This window comes from Cucurbita pepo, chromosome 11 (assembly GCF_057944985.1).
Source record: "Cucurbita pepo subsp. pepo isolate OVF chromosome 11, ASM5794498v1, whole genome shotgun sequence".
NCBI classification, from domain to species: Eukaryota; Viridiplantae; Streptophyta; class Magnoliopsida; order Cucurbitales; family Cucurbitaceae; genus Cucurbita; species Cucurbita pepo.
The window spans coordinates 15,076,532-15,102,446 of record NC_141808.1 but is presented as its reverse complement, the minus strand read 5'-3'; the positions used below and the strand labels follow the sequence as shown (position 1 = coordinate 15,102,446).

General features: G+C 38.2%; 4 protein-coding genes across 9 annotated transcripts; 2 read left to right on the top strand and 2 right to left on the bottom strand.

Moving 5' to 3' along the window:
• Positions 1-1,289: 1,289 nt before the first annotated feature.
• LOC111804736 (calreticulin) lies at positions 1,290-4,692 on the bottom strand. Of its 2 annotated transcripts, XM_023689509.2 has the most exons (14): positions 4,508-4,692; positions 3,750-3,857; positions 3,414-3,606; positions 3,044-3,302; positions 2,891-2,947; positions 2,749-2,796; positions 2,580-2,666; positions 2,430-2,487; positions 2,258-2,325; positions 2,060-2,155; positions 1,936-1,983; positions 1,829-1,858; positions 1,633-1,740; positions 1,290-1,548 (listed from the first exon to the last, which is right to left on the bottom strand). In XM_023689509.2, exons 1-14 carry the CDS (start codon positions 4,605-4,607, stop codon positions 1,537-1,539), a joined length of 1,272 nt encoding a protein of 423 aa, XP_023545277.2. In that variant the 5' UTR covers positions 4,608-4,692; the 3' UTR covers positions 1,290-1,536. The 2 variants fall into 2 exon arrangements, with proteins under 2 accessions (XP_023545277.2, XP_086984598.1); XM_087128472.1 differs by having other exon boundaries at positions 3,044-3,606.
• Positions 4,693-6,191: 1,499 nt separating this feature from the next.
• On the bottom strand, positions 6,192-9,335 carry UREF (urease accessory protein F). 4 transcript variants are annotated; one of them, XR_002816566.2, is made up of 3 exons: positions 9,172-9,335; positions 7,259-8,039; positions 6,192-7,126 (listed from the first exon to the last, which is right to left on the bottom strand). XR_002816566.2 is itself a non-coding variant. In XM_023689551.2 (2 exons), the coding sequence occupies exons 1-2, from the start codon at positions 9,182-9,184 to the stop codon at positions 7,327-7,329; spliced, it is 726 nt and encodes a 241-aa protein (XP_023545319.1). In that variant the 5' UTR covers positions 9,185-9,335; the 3' UTR covers positions 7,157-7,326. The 4 variants fall into 4 exon arrangements, 2 of the variants coding, with proteins under 2 accessions (XP_023545319.1, XP_086984835.1); XR_015423006.1 differs by having other exon boundaries at positions 6,192-7,036; XM_023689551.2 differs by lacking the exon at positions 6,192-7,126 and having other exon boundaries at positions 7,157-8,039.
• A 119-nt stretch (positions 9,336-9,454) lies between these two features.
• LOC111804760 (uncharacterized) lies at positions 9,455-12,568 on the top strand. 2 transcript variants are annotated; one of them, XM_087128708.1, is made up of 2 exons: positions 9,455-9,720; positions 11,856-12,568. In XM_087128708.1, exons 1-2 carry the CDS (start codon positions 9,614-9,616, stop codon positions 12,508-12,510), a joined length of 762 nt encoding a protein of 253 aa, XP_086984834.1. In that variant the 5' UTR covers positions 9,455-9,613; the 3' UTR covers positions 12,511-12,568. The 2 variants fall into 2 exon arrangements, with proteins under 2 accessions (XP_086984834.1, XP_023545318.2); XM_023689550.2 differs by having other exon boundaries at positions 9,463-9,720; positions 11,870-12,568.
• An 11,130-nt stretch (positions 12,569-23,698) lies between these two features.
• On the top strand, positions 23,699-25,293 carry LOC111804749 (nicotianamine synthase). The gene is made up of 2 exons (XM_023689530.2): positions 23,699-24,182; positions 24,548-25,293. The coding sequence occupies exons 1-2, from the start codon at positions 23,753-23,755 to the stop codon at positions 25,096-25,098; spliced, it is 981 nt and encodes a 326-aa protein (XP_023545298.2). The 5' UTR covers positions 23,699-23,752; the 3' UTR covers positions 25,099-25,293.
• The last annotated feature ends 622 nt before the right edge of the window (positions 25,294-25,915 follow it).

Here is a 25,915-nt window from a genome sequence, read left to right as displayed (position 1 = left end):
TTTTTTTTTTTTTTTTTTTTTATTTATTTATTTTTTTTTTTTAGGAAATGAGTAGATAAATATGGCAGATATGAGGTTTCAATATAAATATATTTTTCACACGTTAAAAATAAAAAGTTAATTAATATATATATATATATAGATAGTCATATTAAACAAATAAATAAATGAGTTTATGAAATGTCAATATAATTATATTGTTTAAAAAGAATGGTAAACGGAGAAAATTACCAGTGGAAATCCGAAATCTCCATCCAAGTAAAAATAAATGGAGAATTTTCCAGGGGACAATAAGATTTCTTGTTTCTAATAATTAATATTAATTATCATTATATATAAAGGTTAATTATGTAAGTGTTCAACTTCAATTTTAATAAGTAATTAAATAAGTGCAATTTTTTGAAAGATAATTATCTCAGTTTCAATTATGTAAGTGTCCAACTTCAATTTTAATAAGTAATTAAATAAGCACAATTTTTTGAAAAATAACTATCTCTGTTTCATCTCTAAATTTGAAAGATAACTATGTTTCATCTCTAAATTAACCTTTCTATTCTTGTTAGGAATATTGGAAAGTGATTTTTTTTAAAAAAGTTTTAGAAAATAATGCAATTTATGAACATTTCATTTTTTTAATATCTTTAAAAGTTTTTTTTTTAAAGAGTTAATTTAAGTTAAAGAATAATTAATATTAATTACAAAGGTTATAAGAGGTTGTGATCCTATTATAAAATTAAATATCAAAATTAGTTGCTATAGAGATTATTAAAATTGATATTATGAATGTGCCTTAATTTTCAGATTTTGATTGCACCGTCTTTTTTTTTTTTTTTCTTTTTTATATAATTTTATTTCATTCCACTTCATGTGGACCCTACTTTGAAATTTCATCATGATATAAGAATGGATATCTGCAACCATGGGTCCCCAACAAGTTACTATAATAATTAGTATGGACCAATACATATATAAATGTATTTAACAATGATTTTTTTTTTTTGTTTTTTTATTGCTAGCGGATTTCTTACAAAAAAAAAAAAAAAAAAAAAAAATCATCAATCAACATGCAATGCAACAACAAGTTCATCGATATTACCAAATTCGAACTTCGAACTTTCTTGATGTGTCTACCAAGCAATATGAGATCTCACGTGTCCATCTATTATATCTAACCTTCAAATTAAAATTAAATTACTCCATAAAAATATATTTGGAGTCAAATATATGAATATTCAATACTCAAGTCGAGAGAACAGAACAGAATCAAATTTGGGATCAAAACAAGAGAATTGCAAAATGAAGGAACCCTTCCATTGAGATTTCATCAATCAAATTGTCCTATTCTTTCTTCTTTCTATCCCTAACGGCTCAAACTCAAAACTCAAATTCAAACTGAAATTCAACCAAATCAGTCATTCATGAAGAAGGACTGTTTCTTTTCTACATCTACAAAACGAAGAAACAAAAAGCAAAAGGTGGAACTCGAAAATTTTCTGCCAACCCAACTCTACCTCCTGTGTTGTCTCCCCTCCATCCTTATAGTTCATCCTGCAAACGGTTAAATCATATGAAGGTCAGAAGGACATAAAATAGTGTACACAACTCGATCCCGGAACCGAAAGAAAAACCTACATGTTTGTCGTCGTCCTTGTCCTCGGCTCCGTCATCCTTTTTGTCCAAGTCAGCGTCCAAATCAGAGTCATCTGCATCGTCTGATTTGTCTTCATCTTCGTCCTCAGCCTAGTAGAATGAAAGCAGACATCAAAATTATATATCATACAAGAAAATCATCTCAAAAGCTGTAGTTTTTCTAAATGATAATACTTACATCTGATTCAACTGGATCACTCTTGGCTTCCTGGTGAAGGTGAAGGCACAAAATCAACACTTAATAATTAAACATTTAAAAATGCAACTTCAGGACACAATGTTTACCTCCTCCTCTCTCTTCTTCTCTGCCTCCTCGAATGCAGCTTTCTCCACCTTAAAGAATGTATCAAACTCAATCAAAACCAAGTACATAAAGAAAAAGAAACTATAAGAAGGTTTAAAAATGTACCTCCTTGTGCTTGCCCCATGTTTCTTCGGCGACGTTCTTTGCATATTCCGGATCGTCAGTAATCAAGACATTGTCAAACAGGGTGCCTGATTTCACCTGATATCCAATATATAAATTGGGTCATCGATGTATGAATTCATCATAGTGAGATATGTTATAAGCAGAAATGGATTGCAAGGGAATAGAAGGAAGCTGTACCTGCCACAACTCAATACCAACATATTTCAATTTGGGGTAAACATAGAGCTCGGGGTCATCCTTAAAGTCTGCAGCAAAGGGTTCAAGAGCTCAGCAACAAAGTTCTTAAACAGAAGTAATGATCGTTGAAACACAATTTGAGATTTGATAACATCAATAGAAAACAACCAACCTGGGTTGTCAATCAATGGTGCCTTCCACTTGCCCTTGTAGTTAGGGTTCTTAATTTTCTGAAAAGACCAAAAATAATATTTACGATTCGGAAATAGAAAGGAAATAATATTAATACCACAAGCGTCAAGCAAAAACAGCATAAACCTACCTTGGGCTCCCATGGGCCTTTGTAATCAGGATTGGGAATGGTTGGGGCCACCCATTCACCATCTTCCTCATCATCCCAGTCTTGGGGCTGAAACAAGTAGCTTTGCTCATTAATAACAGAGTTTCTTCTCAAAGAAGAGATGACTAAAAGGGAAATTTTCAATAGCTACCTTAGAGGCATCAGGATCAGTTATCTCTTTAGCAATGTCATCATAGCCCTAATACACGAAAAAAGTGAATTTAAGAATACATATACTCGAGATTGATGTTACAAAATACCAAGCAGGATCTAGATAACTAAGGCATCATTACCTCTGGCTTCTTATCTTCTGGATCAGGAATGTACTCTTTGTCATCCCAATCCTCAGGCTGCAAGTATCACACATGGAGGCATTAATAAGAATCCACAACGTAAAACATCACTCTAAAATGGCCTCATTAATGTGCTTATAATAGAGTACTTACTTTCTTAGCTTCGGGATCCTTGATCTTCTTTGGAGGGAGGAGGCTCCAATCATTGTACAAACTGCCTTTTTGCTTCTCAACATTATCGATGAGGATGCTGTAAGTTGCATCAGGACGAATGATGAAGGTGTAAACATGAGTAAGTTGGTCAGTCTCACAGGGAACTTCCTTCTTGATCAAGTGATTAGTGTCATTATAGTTGAGAATAGCATGCACTTTCTTGGTGCTGTAGCCACAGATATCAGGGCCAAACATGATGCTGCAGGAAACAAGGAATACATAATCATAAATCAAGTCAATAAAATAATTATCGTAAACAATAAAAATAAAATAAAATGAAAACCGACACTTTTCAGAGTTCACTATTAACCTGTAAGGTGTTTCACCGCCGAATTTCTTCTGATCAACCTCACCACTCATTAACTTCATGTATCCACCACCACAATCAAGCTTCTGTTCGTGCTTGACGGAAAATTGGAAAACAAGAATGTTATCTTTGTTGCTGAATTCAGGAAACTCGGCTGAAATAGCGTAGAATCTGTAATCTTCACTAGTTTGGATACCTATGACATCCAAGGAATAGAACAAAAATTAAATACTTGAAACCATCACATAGGTATGCACCACCCGCCAGTACATACGGGAAGTGTCAATAGCCAGGTAAATTCAAACTAATGTTAGGCAATTGACTCAACAAGAGCTTCACCTTTGTCATTAGCATCTCCGTGCCATTTTCCAGAGGTGTAGTTCCATTCTCCCGCTAAACTTTCGTCTTTCTTCCAGTCGGATTTAACCCACCTATTCTCCCATCCATCTTCAGTATTACCAACACAGTTAGAATTTGAAAAAAATAATAATAATAAAATAGCAACAGGTGATAAAACGATAAGGATATAACGGAAGATACCATCGAGGTATCAAGCTTTACACAAGATTCATATTCTAAAACCTTTGGAAATGTATCAGAGAATGACGATCAAAACAATTTACATCGATTCTATACAAAAGGTTAGCGTCCAGTCGACCTAAGGAAATAACATTATCCTAACAACATCCAGCACCGAATTCTCGTTTAAGATCATTGCGCAAGGTAGTTCATCACAATGCAACACATTTCAATATATCAAAAGCCTTCGTGAAAGAGCACCAATATTTTCAACGTACATCAGAAGAAGACAATCAAAACATTTCATGATTCTAAAGCGACGAAACACAAAAAACGAAACGGATCTACGCTAAGCGGTCTACAATGTGGCCTGAACACCATATTTCACACACACATTTAGATCAGTAACGGATCGGACAAAACAACTGATCCATCACAATCAAACGAATTCAACTCGAACAATATAAACACACGTTCTAAATTCATCAACGTCTAAAAATGCACGTAAATTACTGAGCCAAAAACAACGGATCTGTAAATTATACAAAACAAAGCGGAGAAAGAGAAGAACATCATACCATCAAAACGCTCCTCGAAAAACACCTTAGCCGAAGCGATAGCAACGAGAGATAGAAGGATCAAGGAGACTAAATTAGGGTTACGAACCCTAAACGCCATGGCTTCAAGCTTACAACAAAGCTTAAACTTCTCTGCGAGAGGGAGAGAGGCAAGGAGAAATGGAATTGCGAAGATGGGGAACGAAATGGGAACCACTGGGGACTATATAGTGAGTCGACGCCATAAATCTTAATGGATCGTGAAAATAAAATAAAACGAAAATATATTATGACGTGGAAATAATAGCCAATAAAAAGCTTCCAAATAGACTTATGTGATACGTGGCTTTTTCTGATTGGTAACTACACGAATCGTGGGGGTTTCTATTGCATGTCACACGTGTGTAGAGTTGAAATTGATTTCATTGGACTAACCAAAATGACCTGGTAAATAGTTAACAGAAATGGCACGTGGAGACATTTAATTGGGTATAGTAAAAGCAAGTGTGTAGTGCTGCTGTAGTGGATCCCTGCTCGAGATTTTTAGGATTTGAAATTTGTAGTTTTCTTAGGATGGAATCATCCAGATTACAAAATGAATTACCGTTTGAATAATTTATGGTATGAATTCGCTGTTTAATTAATTTTAAGAGAGGTTGTTTAGTTAAGATTTTATTTTAATATCTAAATGTTATTAAAATTTTATATAAATAAATAATATTTTTGTTTAGAAAAATATATAATTTTTAGTCTCAAAATTTTAAATTTTAAATATTGGTTAGTTTTTAGGTTTCAAAATTTATATTCTTACCGGTAATTTTTTTGGGTTTAGTTTTTATTTGATTCATAAATTTTTCAAAATTACTTTTTACCCTTAAATTTTAAATTATTTTTGTTTGATTTCTAAATTTTACTCGAACTACTCATATGACTGGATGACCCGATCAAGTTGAGTTGGCTATATTTTTTTCGGTTTGAATGGTGTTTGAATTTTTTGGAAACCTAAAATTCAGTTTGGTTTGCGGGTTGACGTTTTTTTGTGGGTCAAACTAAACAATCCGAAAATAGGGTTACAACCCAATCGAACCCTACCCCATACTCGTAAAGAGATTAAATATTGAATGTTAGTAACCAATACCTATATGGACTTTTTGAATTTGATCCTACTCATTGATACTACAATCTAACATTTCTTTTAAGTTTTTTTTTTTTTTTTTTAATCTGAGACTAACTCGTGGTTGAAATACTTATATAGTAGGTTTGATTAACTTTTCAGGTGTTTATTTATTTTTATGTTCAATTTTCTTGTGTGTTTGTTTCAATCGAAAAATTTGTTTCATCGAGGAAATTTTGAAGAGAAAGATTCATGAGCTCGTCTTTAGTTACTCCAGAAGACATGCTAGAGTCCTGATGAATGATGGTACTATCGATTCATTTAGGTTGAAGATCATGAACCAGCTCAAAGCCAATGTTAGTGTCGCTCCATCTCCACAATCCTTTTGAGTTTCAAATAGGTACTCTTGATTCAAGTATGTAGCGCTGTATAGAACTTTTGTAACATAGAGAACTGTTTTTAAGCCATTGAAAAGTCATTCCAAACATACTCTAAAGGACGAGTAGCAATAGTACTAGGATGATGAACGAAAGCTGCTCTCTTGGAAGTCCATTTCTCCACCATTGTAGTAAACGACTTTTCAAGTGTATAGAACTCACGTAACACCTAAAATCATTTATTTAAGCCATTGAGAAAAGTCATTTCGAACATAGTGAAGGATTGAATTGTGTTCAAGTTCGCTCGGGTTTGTTGCTTGACTTATGGTTTTAATAAGGTAAGGTTACAAAGCTTGGCTGATAAAGTTATAGAAACAAGTCGGAGAAATCAGTCTTATGTTAGGAAAAGAAGTTTCAATGACATGAATGGCAAAAGAGGAAAACAACTATTGCAGATGGAGCTGGAGAAAATCTAGCTGTACTTGAAGAACATAGTAGGTCACCTTAGTTGAGTTTGAAGCCATGACCACGAATCGGAGATAGTTTGGCAATTATTGGTTCGAGTTCTTTCAACTTAATATGATGAGCATGACCGGTGTCAAACAAGAATGGTATTTGACACTATGCACGCCACATGTCACGGTCATGCTTGTCCAAGACGTGTTGCCTATGACCGCATGTCGGATGCCCCAATCATATTTGTCTAGGACGTGTTGTCCATGGCTGCACGCCCGTTCCAAACCCCTTAGATAGATCATTACTATTCCATGTTGTGTCAATATAAGGATGTATGACCGTACACCAAGATCATGTCTACACCCGCTAGTGCTAAAATGCCTCAAAATGTACTATAGAGGATGCGACTAGTAGTCAATTCTTCCTACCTTGAGTTGCATACTATTTAAGGCAAATGTATTTCCTTGCTCACGTTTTCTAAAGCATCTCTCACAAACATGACCCGAAGCTCAAGAACATACTGACGTTGTCCACGAAGTCCAAGTTTCTCACAACTAACTTGTTCGATCGTTGTCCTGCTACCTCATGAGTGCGATTGTGACACTACACACGCAATTGATGGGAGTCAGGTGCCTTATACATAGGTTCAATCATGTTCACGTGTTCATATGGAATTGGACGAAAATACGAACACTGAGACAAAATTATGGTATCAATATGAGATGAAAAAAAATCATGGGGTGACATAGAAAATGCACAAAATGCACAAAATGCAAGTACGTCGTAGTATTATCTCAAAATCCACAACTATTGACAAGCACATACCAGGAAAGAAGGGCCGCCTCGTGTGCCCAACATCACAGGAAGCAAAGAATTGGGCACTTCAAAACTTTTCAAGAACAGAACAGCCTAGAAAACAGGTACGTATGGCATCCCTGTACTGTCTCTAACAGAGGAACCGTTTGGCAAGCTTCTTCAACAGGACGGTTCATCCATTTTTTCAATGTGTCTTCAGCAACAAGCGCAAGCTGATGCTGCAACACAGCTGCACCCAAGGGCCCTACTAAATTCAGTCTTGTTGCAGCAGAAATCACGTCTCTCAGGGTAATAAACAGATACGCCCTCTGCGACATCGTGCTATCCCATCCTAGAAGACCGCAGATTAGCCCGAATATGGGAGCGTGGTGGAAGGAAACAGCCCCGGTCCCTGTGGAGGTTTCTCTCATCGCTTTCAAAGACGAGATTTCAGAAAATACTATTGCTGCAACTCTCATGAGTGCCGATCCTTGCGTAACGGACGCCTTTCGACTAACTTCATTTGTCAAAATTGCATTCAAGAATCTGTCATTTTTCTCCCAAGTTTCTAAATCAGGTGATAGTGTGGTTGAATGCACAAAAGGAAGAAGCAAACTTCCAGTGTTGTCTAACAAATGGATCACAAACGTTTTGAGATCTTCTGGTTGTGAGACAATGCGAGCTTGAATTGCAGCCTCGAGACCGAATGAATGGGCAAAGCCACCAGTAGGAAGGATAGAATCGAGCAGTTGCCACTGGCTCCAGTGAAATTGTTTGTCATCCATGTCGAGTTTGGACTGTTGCATATATTCTGCAAAACATGAACATGAAAACATAACTCCATTAAAGATACATATCCACAAAATGGATAAAACAAGTTCTAGTTTAAAGTGACAAAAAATGTAACCGTCTGGGCTTTCCATTTCAGACTTTCTCTCAAGGTTATTAGAACGCTTCTACTAGAGAGAGATTTCTACACCCTTATAAAGAATGTTTCGTTCAACTCTCCAACCGATGTGGGATCTCACAATCTACCCCCTTTAGGGCTCAGCGTGCTCGCTGGTACTCGTTCCCTTCCCTAATCGACGTAGGATCTCACAACAAATAAACATGTTTACACTGTTAGCTTGATTTTCATCAGGGAAGCCTAAGGGCAAGGCTCTAGATTAGGAAGCTCGTATTGCACTCTGGATGGAGCCATCAACTTTTTCAAAGGAAAGCTATACATATTCAAAGGGTTCACCAAGAAATGGGCATATCAATAAACTACACTATCTCTACTCGAGGCCACAGCAATAGAAACCAAGAATCTAACAAGGCCGGGATCTAGAAATGTTCAAGCACAAGGTCTGGAGACTGAATTCCAGGAGTAACCAAAACTAATCGAACCAACTGAAAACCAGATCAAATTCAAGAGTTCGAAACTCAAGAATCATTGAATTGTTCCTGAAATCAAGAGCAAGAAGATCAAAATTATAATGGAAACTACTAAAAACGTTCAACAATACTCGTGGTACATCGGGATAGATAGCATATTAGTGTGTGAGAATTGGATGTTGGACTATGAATGAATGATGATCCAGAATCGCCAAATATTCGTTCAAGAAACAAATGTTAATTTCTCAATCAAGCTTGTTAAAATCGAAATAAAACTCGATTGATGGTTGAGAAATCCTAACAATTTCAGCCAGAACCAATATTAGGTTGAAGTAAATCGAAGTAAGAAAGAACCCTAGGAAAATTCAGATCCAACCAAACCACATCCTTCCACAAAACAGAACAAACCTAACAGAAATGCGGAAATGGAACAGACTTCACTTTAATTGCCATGCAAACTGAAATCCACCATTTCCAAGCGACCAAGCGATCAGGTTTCGAATGTAAAAAATAAGTCAACAGTCGAAAAGGAAGGATGCCATGGAGGAAGCTCCTGAACTCTGTACCTTTATTCTTCATACACCATATGGGGGTATTCGCCGTCGCTGAGGTGCGTGGAAACGTCAACGCCCTTCCCGCCGTTGCTGGGTACTCGCCGTCGCCTGGTAGTCGGAGATTCGCGCTCTGAGTAGTCGGGATTCTGCGAGCGGACCACAATTAATTAATTATTATGACACGTTTATAAAAGATAAAAATAATATTTTAAAGATAAAATTAATATTTTGACATTATTATTTATTTATTTATTTATTTTAAACAAATGGCGGGTATTCATAATAAAAACAAAAACCTAACGGCAATAGGCAGCAAACCTCACTTGCTTCATTTTAGGGGAGTCTTTCTTCCAGTTCTTATTTCTCTTCCACATATTTGGAATTCTCGTGTAAATTTCTCACCAAACTAGCATTTTCTTACCGAGATTCGAATTGGAGAGCATTCTCGTTGTTCATGAGCTTCAAGAACTTCCATGGGTTTCGATTTCGATTTCGATTTCGCGAAGAAGTGCGTTCAATTTCTGGTATTTATAATCGGCGCCATCGCCCTCAGTTTCATAGGTACGTTTGATTTAGATCGAAACTCTGATGTAAATTTGTTTTAGAAAGTACTTGAATCAATAGTTATTGATCTTTTCCTTTTCTTTTCTGGATATTTGATTTTACTTGTTTCTCGAGAATGGTGGAGGAAGAAAGTAGTGGAAATCTTCGTATTTCTCTGTTAGGGTTTGTTGCAGGTGTCTTGAATTGGTGAAATACTAGTAGTAATCTTGTTTCTTGGTTTCTTGTTTCATAGAATTAGAATTTGTGAAGGTAAGACCGACGTCGGTGGGGGGAGAACGAAATACTCTTTATAAGGGTGCGAAAAACTTTTTCTAGTAGACGCGTTTTAAAAACCTTGAGGGGAAGCATGAAGGTAAAAGCCCAAATAGGACAATATCTGCTAGCGGTGGGCTTGGGCCGTTACAAATGGTATCAGAGCCAGACACTGGGCGATGTGCCAGTGTGGAGGTTGTTTTCTAAAGGGGGTAGACACGAGGCGGTGTGCCAGTAAGCACACTAGGCCCTGAAGGGAGGTGGATTTGGTAGGACACTAGGCTCTGAAGGGAGGTGGATTTGGTAGGGGTCCCACATCGATGGGAGAAAGAAACGAGTGTCAGTGAGGACGCTGAGCCTTGAAGGGAGGTAGATTGTGAGATCCCACATCGGTTGGGGAGAAGAACGAAACACCCTTTATAAGGGTGTAGAAACCTTTCCCCAGCAGACGCGTTTTAAAAACTTTGAGGGAAAGCTCGGAAGTGAAAGCCTAAAGAGGACAATATCTGCTAGCGGTGAGCTTAGGCCGTAGGGTTTGGAAAATCTTAATGGAACAGAACTATTGTGCTGATTTCTCTTGATCTTGCTTGAGTTTCTCATATCTTTTGTTTCACATCTTAAAACCAGTTTATGGTAAATTCCTGTTGTTTATTTGGTGAAATCTTACATCTAGAACTTGTTTTTCTGACTGTTTCTTTGTTTCTTTTGCACTAGAACCAATTAAAGTGTTCTTAGGAAAAATTACAAGCTGTTAAAGTGCTTTATGAAAAAGCTCTTGTAGACTGTTCTTGACCTGAGTGATTGTTAAAAAAAACACTTAAAAACACTTCTAAAAAGTGTAGAACTAAACATCAAAGCGATTACATCAACCCCTTTGCCGAGTTTACAGTGATTATTGAACTCCCCAAGTGTTTATGTATTGTATTATTGATCTGGAAGAGGAATTTTAATGGTGATAGGTGTTGGAAGAACTTAAGTATCATGTTTAGGAAAAACACGACTCTCTATTGTATGATATTGTCCACTTTGAGCATAAGCTCTCGTGACTTTGTTTTTGGGGAAAAGGCTTCATACCAATGAAGATGTGTTCCCTACTTATAAACCCATGATCATTCTCTAAATTAGCCAATGTGGGACTCCCTCCCAACCAATGATTCGATTTGAGAATTGTCATAAAGATTTGGTCCAGGAATCTTTTAGATTCATGAATACTTGGATTGATAAATATTTTTTGGTACATTCCCTACTTCGGTTCATGAATCTATTGGACTCGATTGTTTTTGCTTTTTGGATGGATCATAACGTAGTCACAACTCAAGGTTTGTCTAGTATTATTATGGATGCGGAGTGAGTATCATTTTGTATTTACTTAGAGGCAATTATGAAAGTGAGACTTTGTAGTGTGAGAGTGTAAGAGATACACTTGTAAACACTCTGGCTATAGTGATTGGCTACCATTCATGGATGTAGTGAGTCAGCTCACTGTTTCTTGGCCACGCCCCCTGCACCTAGATATAAGATACTTGATCTAAATTCTCAAATAGGAAATTGCATACCGTTCGCTGATATACGTATAGGAACATGGGTACATGATATAGAATGTCATCCAGGTCAAAGTGCAAAGCTGGCTCGAGAATTTCTTCTCTCCTTTGTTTCTTTCTGTTCGCAGGTGTGTGAGTGCGATCGATCTTGCTTCTGCTTCCGCTTCCATCAATTCCAACCGTTTTTATGTCTTGGATGTGGGTTTTGTTTAGTAGACCGAATCATCGAGGGTGTTTATATTCTTTTATGGATCTACTAAGTATTCGAACGTTTGTCATATTATATCATTAGATATATGTTTGTTCCACAGTTTTTCACATACTTTGTAGTATTCACAGTTTCTTTTTCACAGTGGAGAAATGTCGACATGATCTGGTTAGGGAGGAAGCTTCATCCCAGAGTGGAAAGATCACATTCTTGAATTGTTTCGACATGGGTTCTGGATTACTTGCTTGTGGTGTGAAGGAGGGGGCAAAGCTCTACTTCTACAACATCCAAACCGCTCATGTCGAGACAGTACAACGCGAAGCATTCGAGACCGCCCTGGCCGACGCAGTGACAGAGGGAATGTCTGTGAATGATGCAGCAAAACACGCATGGAAAGAGGGAGTTAAGGCAGCAGAGGTGGCAAAGCAACAAGCGAAACGCATCATAGGGCTGATCATCTCTTCCGGATGGGACTTTTTTAAAGCTCTATACTATAGTGGTACTGTAACAGAAGGGGTCCTCAGGGGCTCGGGGACGCTCGTTGGCGCATACTCGGGAGGCTTCATCGGCGAGCAAGGGCTCGGGAGGCTCGGCTACCTTGTAGGAAGTCATTTAGGTAGTTGGATTGGAGGTAGAATGGGAGTGATGGCATATGATGTTGTAGTGCATTTCTTACCCAATTTTGTTCATGAAAAGGAAGATTACGTTGGAAATGAGGCTTTTTTGGACTCCCGGGTTAACAAAGCTTCTATTTATGTCAGCTTTGAAGGTTGTGAAGAATCATAGGAATTTGATGGTCTTTTGGTTTTACTTGCAGAATTATATATTACACGTTAAGGTATAACTCTCATTTTAAAAAAATATAAAACATTATAATTAATCGAGTAATATTTGTAATTAAAAAATATAATATAATATTCAACATAATTTCTAATAACATAAATTTTCTTATAAATTTCTAAAAGAAGCTACGTATGAATGTCTATATGTATATAGACAGTGAAATACTCTTGAAATCCATTCACTTGGGTGAGATAGAGGAGAGCGTTATCTCATGTGTAGGGGTGAAATTCAGAGATCTACGAAGGAATGTCAAAAGCGAATGCAGCTCTCTAGGTTTCTACTGATGGTGGGGTGCGAAAGCATGGAGAGAGACTGAGATTAGATACCCTAATAGTCTATGCCATAAACAATGAGTGTTCGCCCATGGTCTCTGTGGATTAGGGGCCCATCTAACGCGTGAAACACTCCGTTTGGGGAGTATGGTTGGATGAGACAAGGATGTAACTAGAGACAGACTAATATAACCCAACCCTATTTAACTAGGCGTGACGAAGTTGAAAATCAAAATAGAAAGAAAGAAAAGAAAAAACAAAAACAAAATGGAACTTAAATGTAAGGAACGCGATGATGAAGAGAAGCTCAGCTGGCTAGACGATTGACGAAGTGGCGAGCACGCGCCATTAGTCCGGCGCCAAGACGGAAACACGAAGCTGGCTTTACAAATTAGGGGCGAAGCAAGAACAAAAAGATGGCCAAATTCGCAGCCGAGCCAATCCCAATCCCAAACCCCAATTCCAAATCCAAACCCTTTGCGCTCTCTCTCTCTCTCTCTCTCTCTCTCTCTCTCTCTCTCTCCACTCAAGCTCGCTCAGTCCCCACCCAGATCGCTAAGCGGCTCTGCTCAAAGCCCCCTTTTACTTTTCAACTCTCTTTCTCTCGGCTTTGATCCGGCTAGGATCCATCTTGCGCCGCTCCAACCTTCTTCCCTCCATCGCTGCGCAAGTGTTTGATCAGACCCATTTTCCGGCTTCCGACGAACCCAACTCGTCAAAAGTTTCACTGAAGTTTCCGACTCCTCCAACGTGGTGGGTTCGAGTTTTTGTTCAAATTGGGAAATGGGTTTCTGTTTCTTCGGCCGTCTTTAGGAAGAACCCTTCAATGGAGTTCCGTTTTTGACAATTGGCTCCTCGTTAGAATAAGGGGCGGAAGTGTTCATGTTTCAGCTTTCAGTTCCATGTATGTCGGGGTAAGTCGTTTACTTCAGCTGCTGCTGCTGCTGAAATCTTTTGTTTTAATGTTCTTAGTTTCTGCTCTTATTTGGATTGTAGCTTGAATGCTTGTTGAGATAGAGTGATTGTTGATGGCGTTAGTATTATGTAGCTTTGTGATCAGTAAATGAGCTTGAAATCACCAACTAACCGACTGGGATTGTTTAAATTGATCATTTGTTTACTTTCTATTAGCTTTTCCAGACTTAAATCCTCTGTAAATACTTGGAGATTAGACTGAATGATGCATTATCATCAATAAAATTTCTCCAATTTTGTTTGAGCACTCTGTTTCTGAAGGGACCTTATGGTTGGGAAAAGGAATCCCATGGTTTTGAGTGATCTTGACACAGTTCAGTTTGGTGTAGAACCTTTTAGTCTCTTGCCTGAATCCTTGACTCGACGCTTGCCGTTGATGGAGGATTCAAGGGAAGAACATGAGGGGTAGTTTGGAGCAGCTTACACTAAACCAAAACAACTAAACCAAAACAATCAAGACCGTCATTACTAGCAGATATTGTCTTCTTTGAGTTTTCTCTTTCGAGCTTTTCCTCAAGGTTTTTAAAACGTGTCTGCTAGGGAGAGGTCTCCACATCCTTATGAAGAATGCTTCGTTCTCCTCCCCAACTGATATGGGATCTCACAATCCACCACTCTTTGAGGCCCAACATCCTTGTTGGCACTCGTTCCCTTCTCCAATCGATGTGGGACCTCCCCAATCCACCCCCATTCGGGGCCCAACGTCCTTGCTGGCACATCGTCTCGTGTACACCCCCTTCGAAGCTCAGCCTCCTCGCTGGAACAGCGCTCGATATCTGGCTCTGATACCATATGTAACAGCCCAAGCCCACCGCTAGCAAATATTGTCCTATTTGGGCTTTCTTGCTCAAAACAGAGCATCGATCCTCGATTTGAAGCCCGAGATTCCAAGAATTGGATAGTTCAATCAAGGAAAAAGACTACCACCCCAACAACCTGCTTTTGGCTTTCAAGAACCTGAAAGGCTTGAAGGTTTGAACCTCAACTAGCCGCAGAACGTGGAAGATCAAGAATTTTGAATGAAAATAGACCTTCCAATGTTCAATGGAAAAGCTAAGCAGAAAACAAACAGCTAGAAATACTATCAGAAAGTACATTTTGAAAGTACTAAATGTTAAAGGCTTAAAATTCCCAGCTCAAGAACTTAAATGACCATTCGACGTCCAATCGACAGGATCGAAAATGGCCTTGATGTTCGATTCTTCTTTTCTATCCTTCCCATTTCTTATTTCATTTTTGCTGTTAAACAGGGACTGTTAATGGGAAAGCAGGAAACAAATGGACTGGAATGTGAATAATGCATTCAAAAAAGGTGTTCATATACTTATGTATGATGTAATTTGCCAATGGTCTTGTTTGTGTATTGTTTCGTTGAATGTTGGCTCTGTGCAAAGTTAAGATAGTTCATTTTAATGAATGTAGCCTTTCTTTGTGTTCCTGCAACTAGATTTGGAACCCAAGTCCACGATGGATATGTCACTGATACCAAGCATTGACCCGATTGATATCGATATGGGCTCGTCTGACAAGGGGAATCCAAATCCTTCAGCAAAGCCAAGAAAAAAGACATTGACATCAGTTTATCTCAAATTTTTTGAGACTGCTGCTGATGGGAAAAGCAGAAGATGCAAGTTTTGTGGACAGAGCTACTGCATTGGAACGGCCACTGGTAATTGCAACACTATCATCTTGATTGATTATGAATCAGAATGCTTGAAAAAACATTATAATTATTCTACGTGGAGCAATCGAGCTTCTTCCATTGGCGTTGTAAATTTTTACTACAAAACATGATGCCGAGGTTCGACTTAAAAGAGTTTTGTGTTTTAGAATTTGTTTTTGTAACGGTCTAAGCTCACTGCTAGTGGATATTGTCCTCTTTGGTTTTCCCTTTCGAGCTTTCCCTCAAGGTTTTTAAAACGCGTCTGTTAAGGAGAGGTTTGCACACCCTTATAAAGGGTGTTTCATTCTCTCCCCAGCCAATGTGGGATCTCACAATCCACCTCCCTTCGGGGCCCAACGTCCTCGTTGGCACTCGTTCCCTTCTCCAATCGATGTGGGACCCCACCAAATTCACTCTCCTTCGAGGCCAGCATCCTTGGCACATCGCCTCATGTCATCTCCTTCGGGGCTCAGCCTCCTCGCTGGCACATCGCTTGGTGTTTGACTCTGATACCATTTGTAACGGCCCAAGCCCACCGCTAGCAGATATTGTCCTCTTTGGGCTTTTCCCTTTCGGGTTTCCCCTCAAAGTTATTAAAACGCGTCTGCTAGGGAGAGATTTCCACACCCTTATAAAGGGTGTTTCGTTCTCCTCCCTAATCAATGTGGGATCTCATAATCCACCCCCCTTCGGGGCCCAACGTTCTCGTTGGCACTCATTCCCTTCTCCAATCGATGTGGGACCCCCACCAAATCCACCCCCTTCAGGACCCAGCATCCTTGTTGGCGCATCGCCTGGTGTCTGGCTCTGATGCCATTTGTAACGGCCTAAGCCCACCGCTAACAGATATTGTTCTTTTGGGCTTTCCCTTTCGAGTTTCCCCTCAAGGTTTTTAAAACGCGTCTGGTAGGGAGAGGTTCCACACCCTTATAAAGGGTATGTTCTCCTCCCCAATCAACGTGGGATCTCACAGTTTTGCTCCATTATTTTAGCACCTGTTTGTCTTTTCATTTGTGATGATAAATCTTTTCATTGGAACAGGCAATTTGAGACGACACCTAAGTAATCGACATCCAGGTTACGATAAGTCGGGTGATATTATCAGTAATCCAGCACCACAGCCTATCACCATATTCAAGAAATCTCAAACTCAGTGGAAACCACAACAGATTGATTATGATCATTTGAACTGGTTGATAATTAAGTGGCATATTATCTTCTCTCCCTCCTTCAACCATGGAAGAAAAATGGTTAGCCAACTCCTATAAGTTTCTTAATCCATCTATTCAACTATGGCCGGCCGAAAAGTATAAAGCAGTTATTCGGGGAGTTTTCCGAAGCATTCAAGAAGATGTACGAGCCTCGTTGGAACATGTTTCATCAAAAATCTCGGTCACTCTTGATTTCTGGGATTCCTATGATCAAATTTCTTTTATGAGTGTTACATGTCAGTGGATTGATGAAAGCTGGTCGTTCCAGAAGGTGCTTCTCGATATCTCTCACGTACCGTATCCTCGAGGAGGTCTCGAGATCTTTCATTCTATTGTGAAAGTTCTTAAGATGTATAACATAGAAGGTAGAATCCTTTCGTGTACTCATGACAACAGCCAAGATGCCATGCATGCTTGTCATGCTTTGAAAGAGCATGTGGATGGTCAGAAAGTTGGGCGTTTCTGTTATATTCCTTGTGCTGCTCGTACTCTAAACTTGATCTTAGATGATGGATTAAGGCCTACAAAAGCAATAATTCCAAAAGTTCGGGAGTTTGTACTGGAAATGAATGCCTGCTTGGATATCTCTGAGGATTTTGTTCGATTTTCTACAGTTTATCAAGAAGGTAACTGGAAATTTCCACTTGATTGTTCTGTAAGATGGAGTGGAAATTATCAGATGCTCGATATAGTACGCAAGGTATTTTCTCTTATATCTAAAATTTTTCATACTCGTGAAATGATTTCCCACATTGGTTGGAGAGGGGAACGAAGCATTCCTTATAAAGGTGTAGAAACCTTTCCTTAACAGACGCATTGGGTTGTGGAAACCTCTCCTAGCGGTGGGCTTGGGCTGTTACAAATGGTATTAGAGCCAGCACTGGGTTGTGGCCAGAGAGGACACTAGCCCCCCAAGGGGGGGGTGGATTGTGATCTCACATCGGTTGGAGAGTGGAACGAAACATTTCTTATAAGGGTGTGGAAACCTCTTACTAGCCTAGCAAACACCCTTTAAAAACTTTGAGGGGAAACCCCAAAGGGAAAGTCCAAAGAGGACAATATTTACTAGTGGGTGGGCTTGGGCTGTTACAAAAGCCAGACACTGGGTGGCGTGCCAGCGAGGACGTTGGGCCCCCAAGGGTGATGGATTGTGAGATCCCACATCAGTTGGGAGAGGCTTGAAGCTTTCCTTATAAAGGAGTGGAAACCTCTTACTAGCATATGCTTTTTAAAAACCTTGAGGGTAAGCCCAAAAGGGAAAGTCCAAAGAGGACAATATCTGTTAGTGGTGGGCTTGGGCTATTACAAATGGTATCAGAGCCAGACACTGGGCGGCGTGCCAGTGAGGACGTTGGGCCCACAAGGGGGGATGGATTGTGAGATCCCACATTGGTTGGGAGGAGAACGAAGCATTCATTATAAAGGTGTGGAAACCTCTCCCTAGCAGACGTGTTTTAAAAACCTTGAGGGGAAAGTTGAAAGAGGACAATATATGCTAGCAGTGAGTTTGGGCTGTTACAAATGGTATCAGAGCCAGACACTAGGTAGTGTGCCAGTGAGGACCCTGGCCCCCAAGGGGAGTGGATTGTGAGATCTCACATCGGTTGGAGAGGGGAACGAAGCATTCCTTATAAGGGTGTGGAAACCTCTCCCTAGCAGACACGTTTTAAAAACCTTGAGTGGAACCCGAAAGGAAAAGCCCAAAGAGGACAATATCCGCTAGTGGTGGGCTTGGACTGTTATAACATCTAAAGACGGATACCTTGTAATCACGAACTGATATGAACGGCCTAACTATATATATCAATATTTTGTTTCTCCTAGTCATGTTTATAATGGTTGGTCAACTAAGTTTACGTGAAGTTCTAATTCATATGTAGGCAGGGAAATCCATGGCAGCTGTTATCAGGAAGTACGAGGAAACACTTAGCAGTAAAATGCTTTTAAACTCTGCCGAGAAGAACATAGTTCCTTTTACAAAACCACGAACAACATATGCACAAATAAGGTCCCAACTGTTGGGTTAGTTCTGTTCTTCATGGATCATATTTCCGAGACTATCGCCGCCTGTCGAGATTCTCGACACAACCCGGATTGGCTAAAGACTGCTGCCGAAGACATGGCCAAGAAAGCCAAGAATTATAGCCATCAAGTTTGCAACATTGCCACATACATCACCGCAATTCTCGATCCTCGAATCAAAGTCGAGTTGCTTCCAGAAAGTCTCAACTCAAGAAATCACTCGGAAGAAGCCAGATTTCATTTCATAATACACTACTAATCCTCCAACCACTTCCTATCACTGACCAGTAGCTATAGTGCTCACGAGATCAAGGACGGGGAGAGCGTCTGTTTCGCGAGGAAATCGCTAGAAAGAAGCGAAGGGTGAGCACGAGCAATGCCACGGATGAGCTAACGCAGTATTTATCAGAGCCTCCAGCTCCAATACCAACAGATGTTCTAAAATGGTGGAAGGTTAATAGCACACGCTATCCACGACTCTCTGTTATGGCTCGAGACTTCTTGACCATGCAGGCAACGTCGGTGGCTCCTGAAGATCTGTTCTGCGGAAGAGGCGACGACGTCGAAAAACAAAGATATTGTATGCCTCATGATACCACACCAGCTCTCCTTTGTATCAAATCATGGATTCAAAGTGGTTTCAAGATGAATTACAAGTCTAATGAGATTGAGTATGAGATGCTGATTGAACTAGCTGCTACATCAATTGTTGATAGCAATTCTGCTGGTTCTGACAAGAAATCAAAGTAATTGCATAGCCATGTTGGAGCGTGGAGGTTAGTTCTAACTTAGAATTAATACATCTTGTTGATGAACTTCATGTAATGCAACAGCATCTGTTTATAGCAATGCTAGCCAAGTACACACATTAGTGTCTTGTAGATCATTCATGCGCTTGTCGACGTAATTCATATTTTTCGGTGACCATTAAAGTCGTTCTTGGGAACAAAACCCGTCGATGAAAGTTCTTTTTATATGAGTTACTTAAGATCTCGAACTAATAATCATATCGATCAAAACCCTAAACTTTCACTAGTGGATCATAGTTTAAACCCTTCAATTTAAAAAGTACATTACTTTAACATATATATATGACTTTTTTAGATATGAGAATTAACATAGGCTAGAAAGAAATGCATTGTACGTACGTACCAGCCTAAGGTCGTTGTTAGCAAATATTGTCAGCTTTAGCATGTTACTTATCGTCATTAGTCTCACGGTTTTAAAACGTGTCTACTAGAGAGATGTTTCCACACCCTTATAAGGAATGCTTCGTTCCCCTCTCTAAGCGATGTGAGATCTCACAATCCACCTTTCTTCGGGGCCCGGGCCTAATGTCCTCAAGTCTACTAGGGAGTTTCCAGACCTTTATAAAGAATGCTTCCTTCTCCTCTCCAACCAACGTGGGATCTCACAATCCACCTCACTTGGAGGCTCAGCGTCCACACTAGCAAACCACCTGGTGTCTGACTCTGATACCATTTATAACAGTCCAAGCCCAACGCTAGCAAATATTGTCCGCTTTGGCCCATTATGTATTCTCATCAGCCTTATGGTTTTAGGGTTACGGTGTCGGGTTTCGGAAAAAGAAAAAAAGAAAAAGTAATATGAAAAATAATTGAGGAATGATGAAGATATAATAGATATGAAGAAAGGGACAAAATAAAGATGAAATGTCACTATAATATGAATTTGGAAGATAAGGGCATTTTTGGAAGGAAGAAAATATATAATGGTGTAACTCAAACCAAAGCCCTATATCCCATCACTCTCTAAGCTTTTAGGCCACATTTTGGTGTGGAGTGTGCCATTCACACACCCATTGGGACAAGTGGAGGCCTTTTGCTCAAATTTCACTTTCATTTTTTGGCCAATCAACACTAAATAATATCATAATTTTTCTAATTATTATTATTTTTTATTCGTATGGTCCATATTTATTATTATTATTATTATTATTATTTATTCTCGATCCATATACAAACAGACGCTACCTGTATAAATTAAAACGTCAAGGGCAAAATTGGAAGATAAAAATTTCCTCCATAATTTCATTTATGGAAGGAGATATTTAATGCGACATGCATGAGTCATGGGTTATGTGAATAAATACATTGACCCTGTGAGTAGCTAGAAGAGACGGAGTGCAGACATGTAGTGTCTCATGTCCAGGATTCAGAATCCAGATTCGACATTTGTGTAACTCAACATTCCCGTGCATCCCTACGACATTGTCAATCACCCAACATAGAATTACTTCAAGTAAAGCACTGTTAACAATGAAATGTCTACCATCTTCTACCTTGATTTGTCCTCGAACCACATCTTATTGGTAGAACTGTCGCTTTGATACCATCTATAATACCCCATGTCTAGGATATAAATCAAATTCCGTTACCGGATGAGGCATGCCTCTAACCAAATAAATAACCAAATAATAATAAAAATAATAAAAAGTTTGAATAAAAGAGCTCTATCTACCTTCACCATATTTCTCTCTTAATTATTTATAAAATTCTAAAATTGTCAATTTTTTTTAATTTTTATTTTTTTTAATAGAAAAAAATACAAAAATCTTGGGGGAGCAATAATTAATTTCTTTGCATTTCTTACAAACATAGGAAATGAAATTATTATTATTATTTAATTTCAAGATAAAAAAATTTAAATAACCATAAACTAAGATTTTAATTTATATTTTAATAAATGTCAATAATTAATTAATTTTTTTTTAATTAGTTCATGAGTTTTCTTGTTAAGACAAACAAATGATATAAGCCAAAAATAAATTTGGTATAGTGTGAGAGTTTATGGTGTGAAAGAAAGAACAAGTCTCGAGATTCTTCCAACAATTTTTCATTTATATATTCGTTAAAACGTAAAAATATCCATAAATATATTCATGCTGACCGTTAATTTTATATTTTTTTAATAAATTATTCGGTTGACATTTTTTTTTTGTTGACCAATATCGATTGACTTTTTATATCGAAGTCAAATTCTTCCATATATATATATATATTTGACTAAAGAAATTTTAAAGGATAAAATTAAATAAATTTATTTGATTTTATTTTATTCAATTTTTTGGAATATTTAGTTAAAACGTATCCACAAATTTTTACAAATAATTTATTTGTGACAATTTGATCGACACATATCGATGAGGTGACACTTTGTTAAATAAAATTTGGATAAAAATGACGTTATTTAGCCATTAGTTAGACGAAGGTATGTATAAATGAATGGACGATTATAATTAAGACTAAAGTACGATACTTTAATGATTAAGGCTAACGGGTAATTTTTTGTAGTCATATGAAATGACGTGACTTGTACTCTTAGATTAAAACGCCATTTCGTGTATAGTTTGGGACCATTGACTTTATTTAAATTGACCCTTTTAATTTATGTGACCCCGAGCTTCTATTTTGTATTTAGTTATGTTTTTTATTTTGTTAAAAAAACTATAGTGAACGAGCGTATCGTATTAGAATTTTTCTATAATCTCTCGAAATTAATATTTAGGTCTGTTGTAATTACGAGATGAGAATCAAATTTTTAACCTTAAAGAAAAAGAGTATAAGTCAATTACTCAGTTAATCTCGTATATTTACCGTCCCATTTTTGGAAATGGAGTAAAAATGGAAATATATATATATAAAAAAAAGAATTAATTTTTTCGATGCTTCCTAGGTCACATCAAATGTTAAATAAAAAAATGAAATTATCTAGTAACTTGTCGTTTTAAAATTGGCTTGTTTTGTTACATTATTTTTCAATTTAAAGTATTTGTCGAAAATCCCAACAAAAACAATGCATGAAACATGACATTTGGAATATTCAACGTTTCATTTTTCTTGAAATTAAGTTGGAAAAGCTCGATCGATCGATTTAGACCGATAACTGATCAAATTTGAACCGAATATTTATCATCAAGATTCAAATATCTTAAACTCTACTTAAACCGTTTACTTGAAGATGCAAAACTGCGTAAATACATGACTTACGAGTTTTTCCTTCCTTTCGTGATTTTACGGTCACCTTTGAGCTAAGAAAACTTGCCTCGACCTTGCCGTTCGGTGCCTTAAGCACTTTGACTCGTGATTCATCTTGACCAAGGTTTAATCTTTAGTTTCGTTTCGATTCAATTTGAGCCCAAGTAATATAGAATATTGAAGTAAATGACGAAGAGAAATACATAACTTTCACGATTACAATTGATTCTGTTATGTAAATTGCTATATAATCAAACAAATAATTAGCCCAAGTAATATAGAGAAAAAAAAAAGTTTTATGAATTTCGAGACGTTTTTACTCTATTTCAATACAATTTGAACCTTCAACCTAGATAAATGGAATACATATAATGTAACTGCCAAAATCCACGACCAACAAATATTGTCTGTATCACCGTCAGCCTCACAGTTTTAAAACGAGTATACTGGAGAGAAGTTTTCACACCCCTATAAAAAAATATTTCGTTCCCCTCTCCAACCGACGTAGGATCTCAGAATTCACCTCCTCCAGGGCCAACGTTCTTGCTGACACACTACTCGATGTCTGGCTCTGATACCATTTGTAACCCCCCAAGCCGACCAGTAGCAGATATTGTCTGCTTTCAGTCTCACGGTTTTATGACGCGTCAGGTAGAGATTTTCACGCTCTTATAAAGAATATTTCGTTCCTCTCTCCAACCAGCATAGGATCTCGTATATAATTTTTCATTATGCTAGTAGGGGTGCAACAAAAAAGAATATTAGAGACTGACCATTAAACAGAAAATAGTAATTTGATGTAACTTGTTAGACACGACCTTGAAAGGTTAATAATAACCGAACCTGTAACGCAACCCGACCACACATATATTGAGAATACAAAACCAAAATAAAATAGTGTTTTTTGGTTAAAAAAAAAAAACAAAAGTGGGACCCAGAAATGGGCATAAATAATGTAGAACCTCTAAGGATGTTGTCATAGTGTGTAAAGAAGAGTAATCCTTTCACCAAAAAATTCCCAGCCATTCCCCTGTTGGTTTAGCCATGGAAGGCCCTTTGTTGCGAGAAGTGTGCGCCCTGTACGACCAAATCTCGAGCCTTGCTAGCCTCAAGCCTTCCAAAAATGTCGACACTCTCTTCACCCAACTAGTCCTCACGTGCTCCCCGCCCGCCCCTGGCCTTGATATCGCCTCTTTGCCTCAGCCACTTCAAGCCATGAGGGCTCATCTCATCCGTCTCTGCGCCACCGCTGAGGCGCTTCTTGAAGTTCATTTCTCTTCCATTTTGGCTTCCTTTGACAATCCCATTCATAACTTGTCTATCTTTCCTTATTACTCTAATTACTTGAAGCTCTCGCTTCTCGAGTTCGATATTCTTACCTCTCATTGTCGTCGGGTGCCCTCTAGCGTTGCGTTCGTTGGCTCTGGCCCCCTCCCGCTTTCCTCCATTGTCATGGCGTCCACTCATCTTAAGGGTAACTCAAACGCTAGCTGACTAGCTCGTATTACATAACAACATGAGATTATCTCACAAAATTAATCCTCGTCTTTTCGACGTGAGATTCTCAATAAGCTCCCTCGAGATGATCCCAATTTATTTTTGACCAAATACCGGATTCGGGTTCATCAGCTTAGATACCCTATTAGATTAATATCATGTTCATCTTATTAAGATCGAGAGATTTTCAATTTTCTTTTTTTTTTTTTATTTTTAAATAAGATCTTCGAGAACTTGCTGGGTTGAGGTGTGATGTGATAGATTATGGTAGATTTGTATATCTAGCTCTGATACCATGTTAAGAATAATTCATAAACTTTTTCGTCTTATATTTCTTAATAGGTACTATTTTCCACAACTTTGACATCGACCCAGCTGCAAACACCATGGCGGGGCAATTGGTTTGTTCGGACTCAGATTTATCGAAGCGGATGGTGTTTCACACGGCAGATGTAATGGAGGTGACGGAGGCGTTTGGAGAGTACGAGGTGGTGTTTTTAGCAGCATTGGTAGGGTTGGAGGAGGAAGAGAAAGGGAGGGTTTTGAGGCATTTAGGGAAGCACATGGCACCCGGAGCTTATTTGATGCTAAGGAGTGCACATGGAGCTAGAGCATTTCTCTACCCTGTTGTCGACGTTCGTGACGTCAAAGCATCTGGGTTCGAGATTTTGTCCGTATTTCACCCTACTGATGAAGTTATAAACTCCGTTGTTATTGCAAGAAAGGTGACTGATCTCGTTCCTGACAACGATAATTATAACGACAACGACATAGATGATGAAAAACGAGCTGTTTTAGTTAACACCCCGATAATATTGGCCGAGAAGTGCTCGGGGTTTAAAGACTTCGGTCCCATGATCGAGGAGCTTGCCATAGAAGAACAACTTTCTTGAAATAGTTGCATTATTGTGAAGTATGTTTGAAATTGTCTTTTAATATTCTAAATGAAAGGATTTGGTTGGGATGTGTGCAAAAATAATTTTCCAAATTGGGAAAACAAAAATAATTGAGGAATTCCAAAAGGGTAAAGAAAGAACAAAGGATTGGTCTAAGGGATATATATATATATATATATATATATATATATATATATATATATATATAAAGATGGACTTGTGTTTTGGCTTATTCTAAAACCTTATCTTCTACCATTTTTTGTTCCAAGAACTCTCGTCTTTTGTTATATGACCGAATCGATGTTTTCATCTTCGTTTCTACTCGATAATCGGAGTTCTAAAAGTTCAGAAGATAGTTTTGAGTTGTCTCAAAATTACCGTTCATAGTTCAAAAACCTAATCTATGTTTTGGTACGAGGATGTTAGGAATCACGACTCTCCACAATGGTATGATATTGTCCACTTTGAGCATATAGTATTCTTCCCTCCCCTGAGGCTTATAGAGCTCTCGAACAGCCTCCCCCTTAATCGAGGCTCGACTCCTTTCTCTAGGAGTATGCCCTAATACCGTAGGAATCACGACTCTCCACAATGATATGATATTGTCTACTTTGAGCATAAACTCTCGTGACTTTACTTTGGGCTTCCCTAAAAGACCTCATACCAATGGAGATAGTATTCCTCGCTTATAAACTCATGATCTTCCACTAAATTGGCCAACGTAGGACTCACTCCCAATAATAATACTCAATAGAGAACAGAGGAAAGAAGAGTTTTTATCGTTTTTTTTAGTCAAATGAGATTTTTGCTCAAC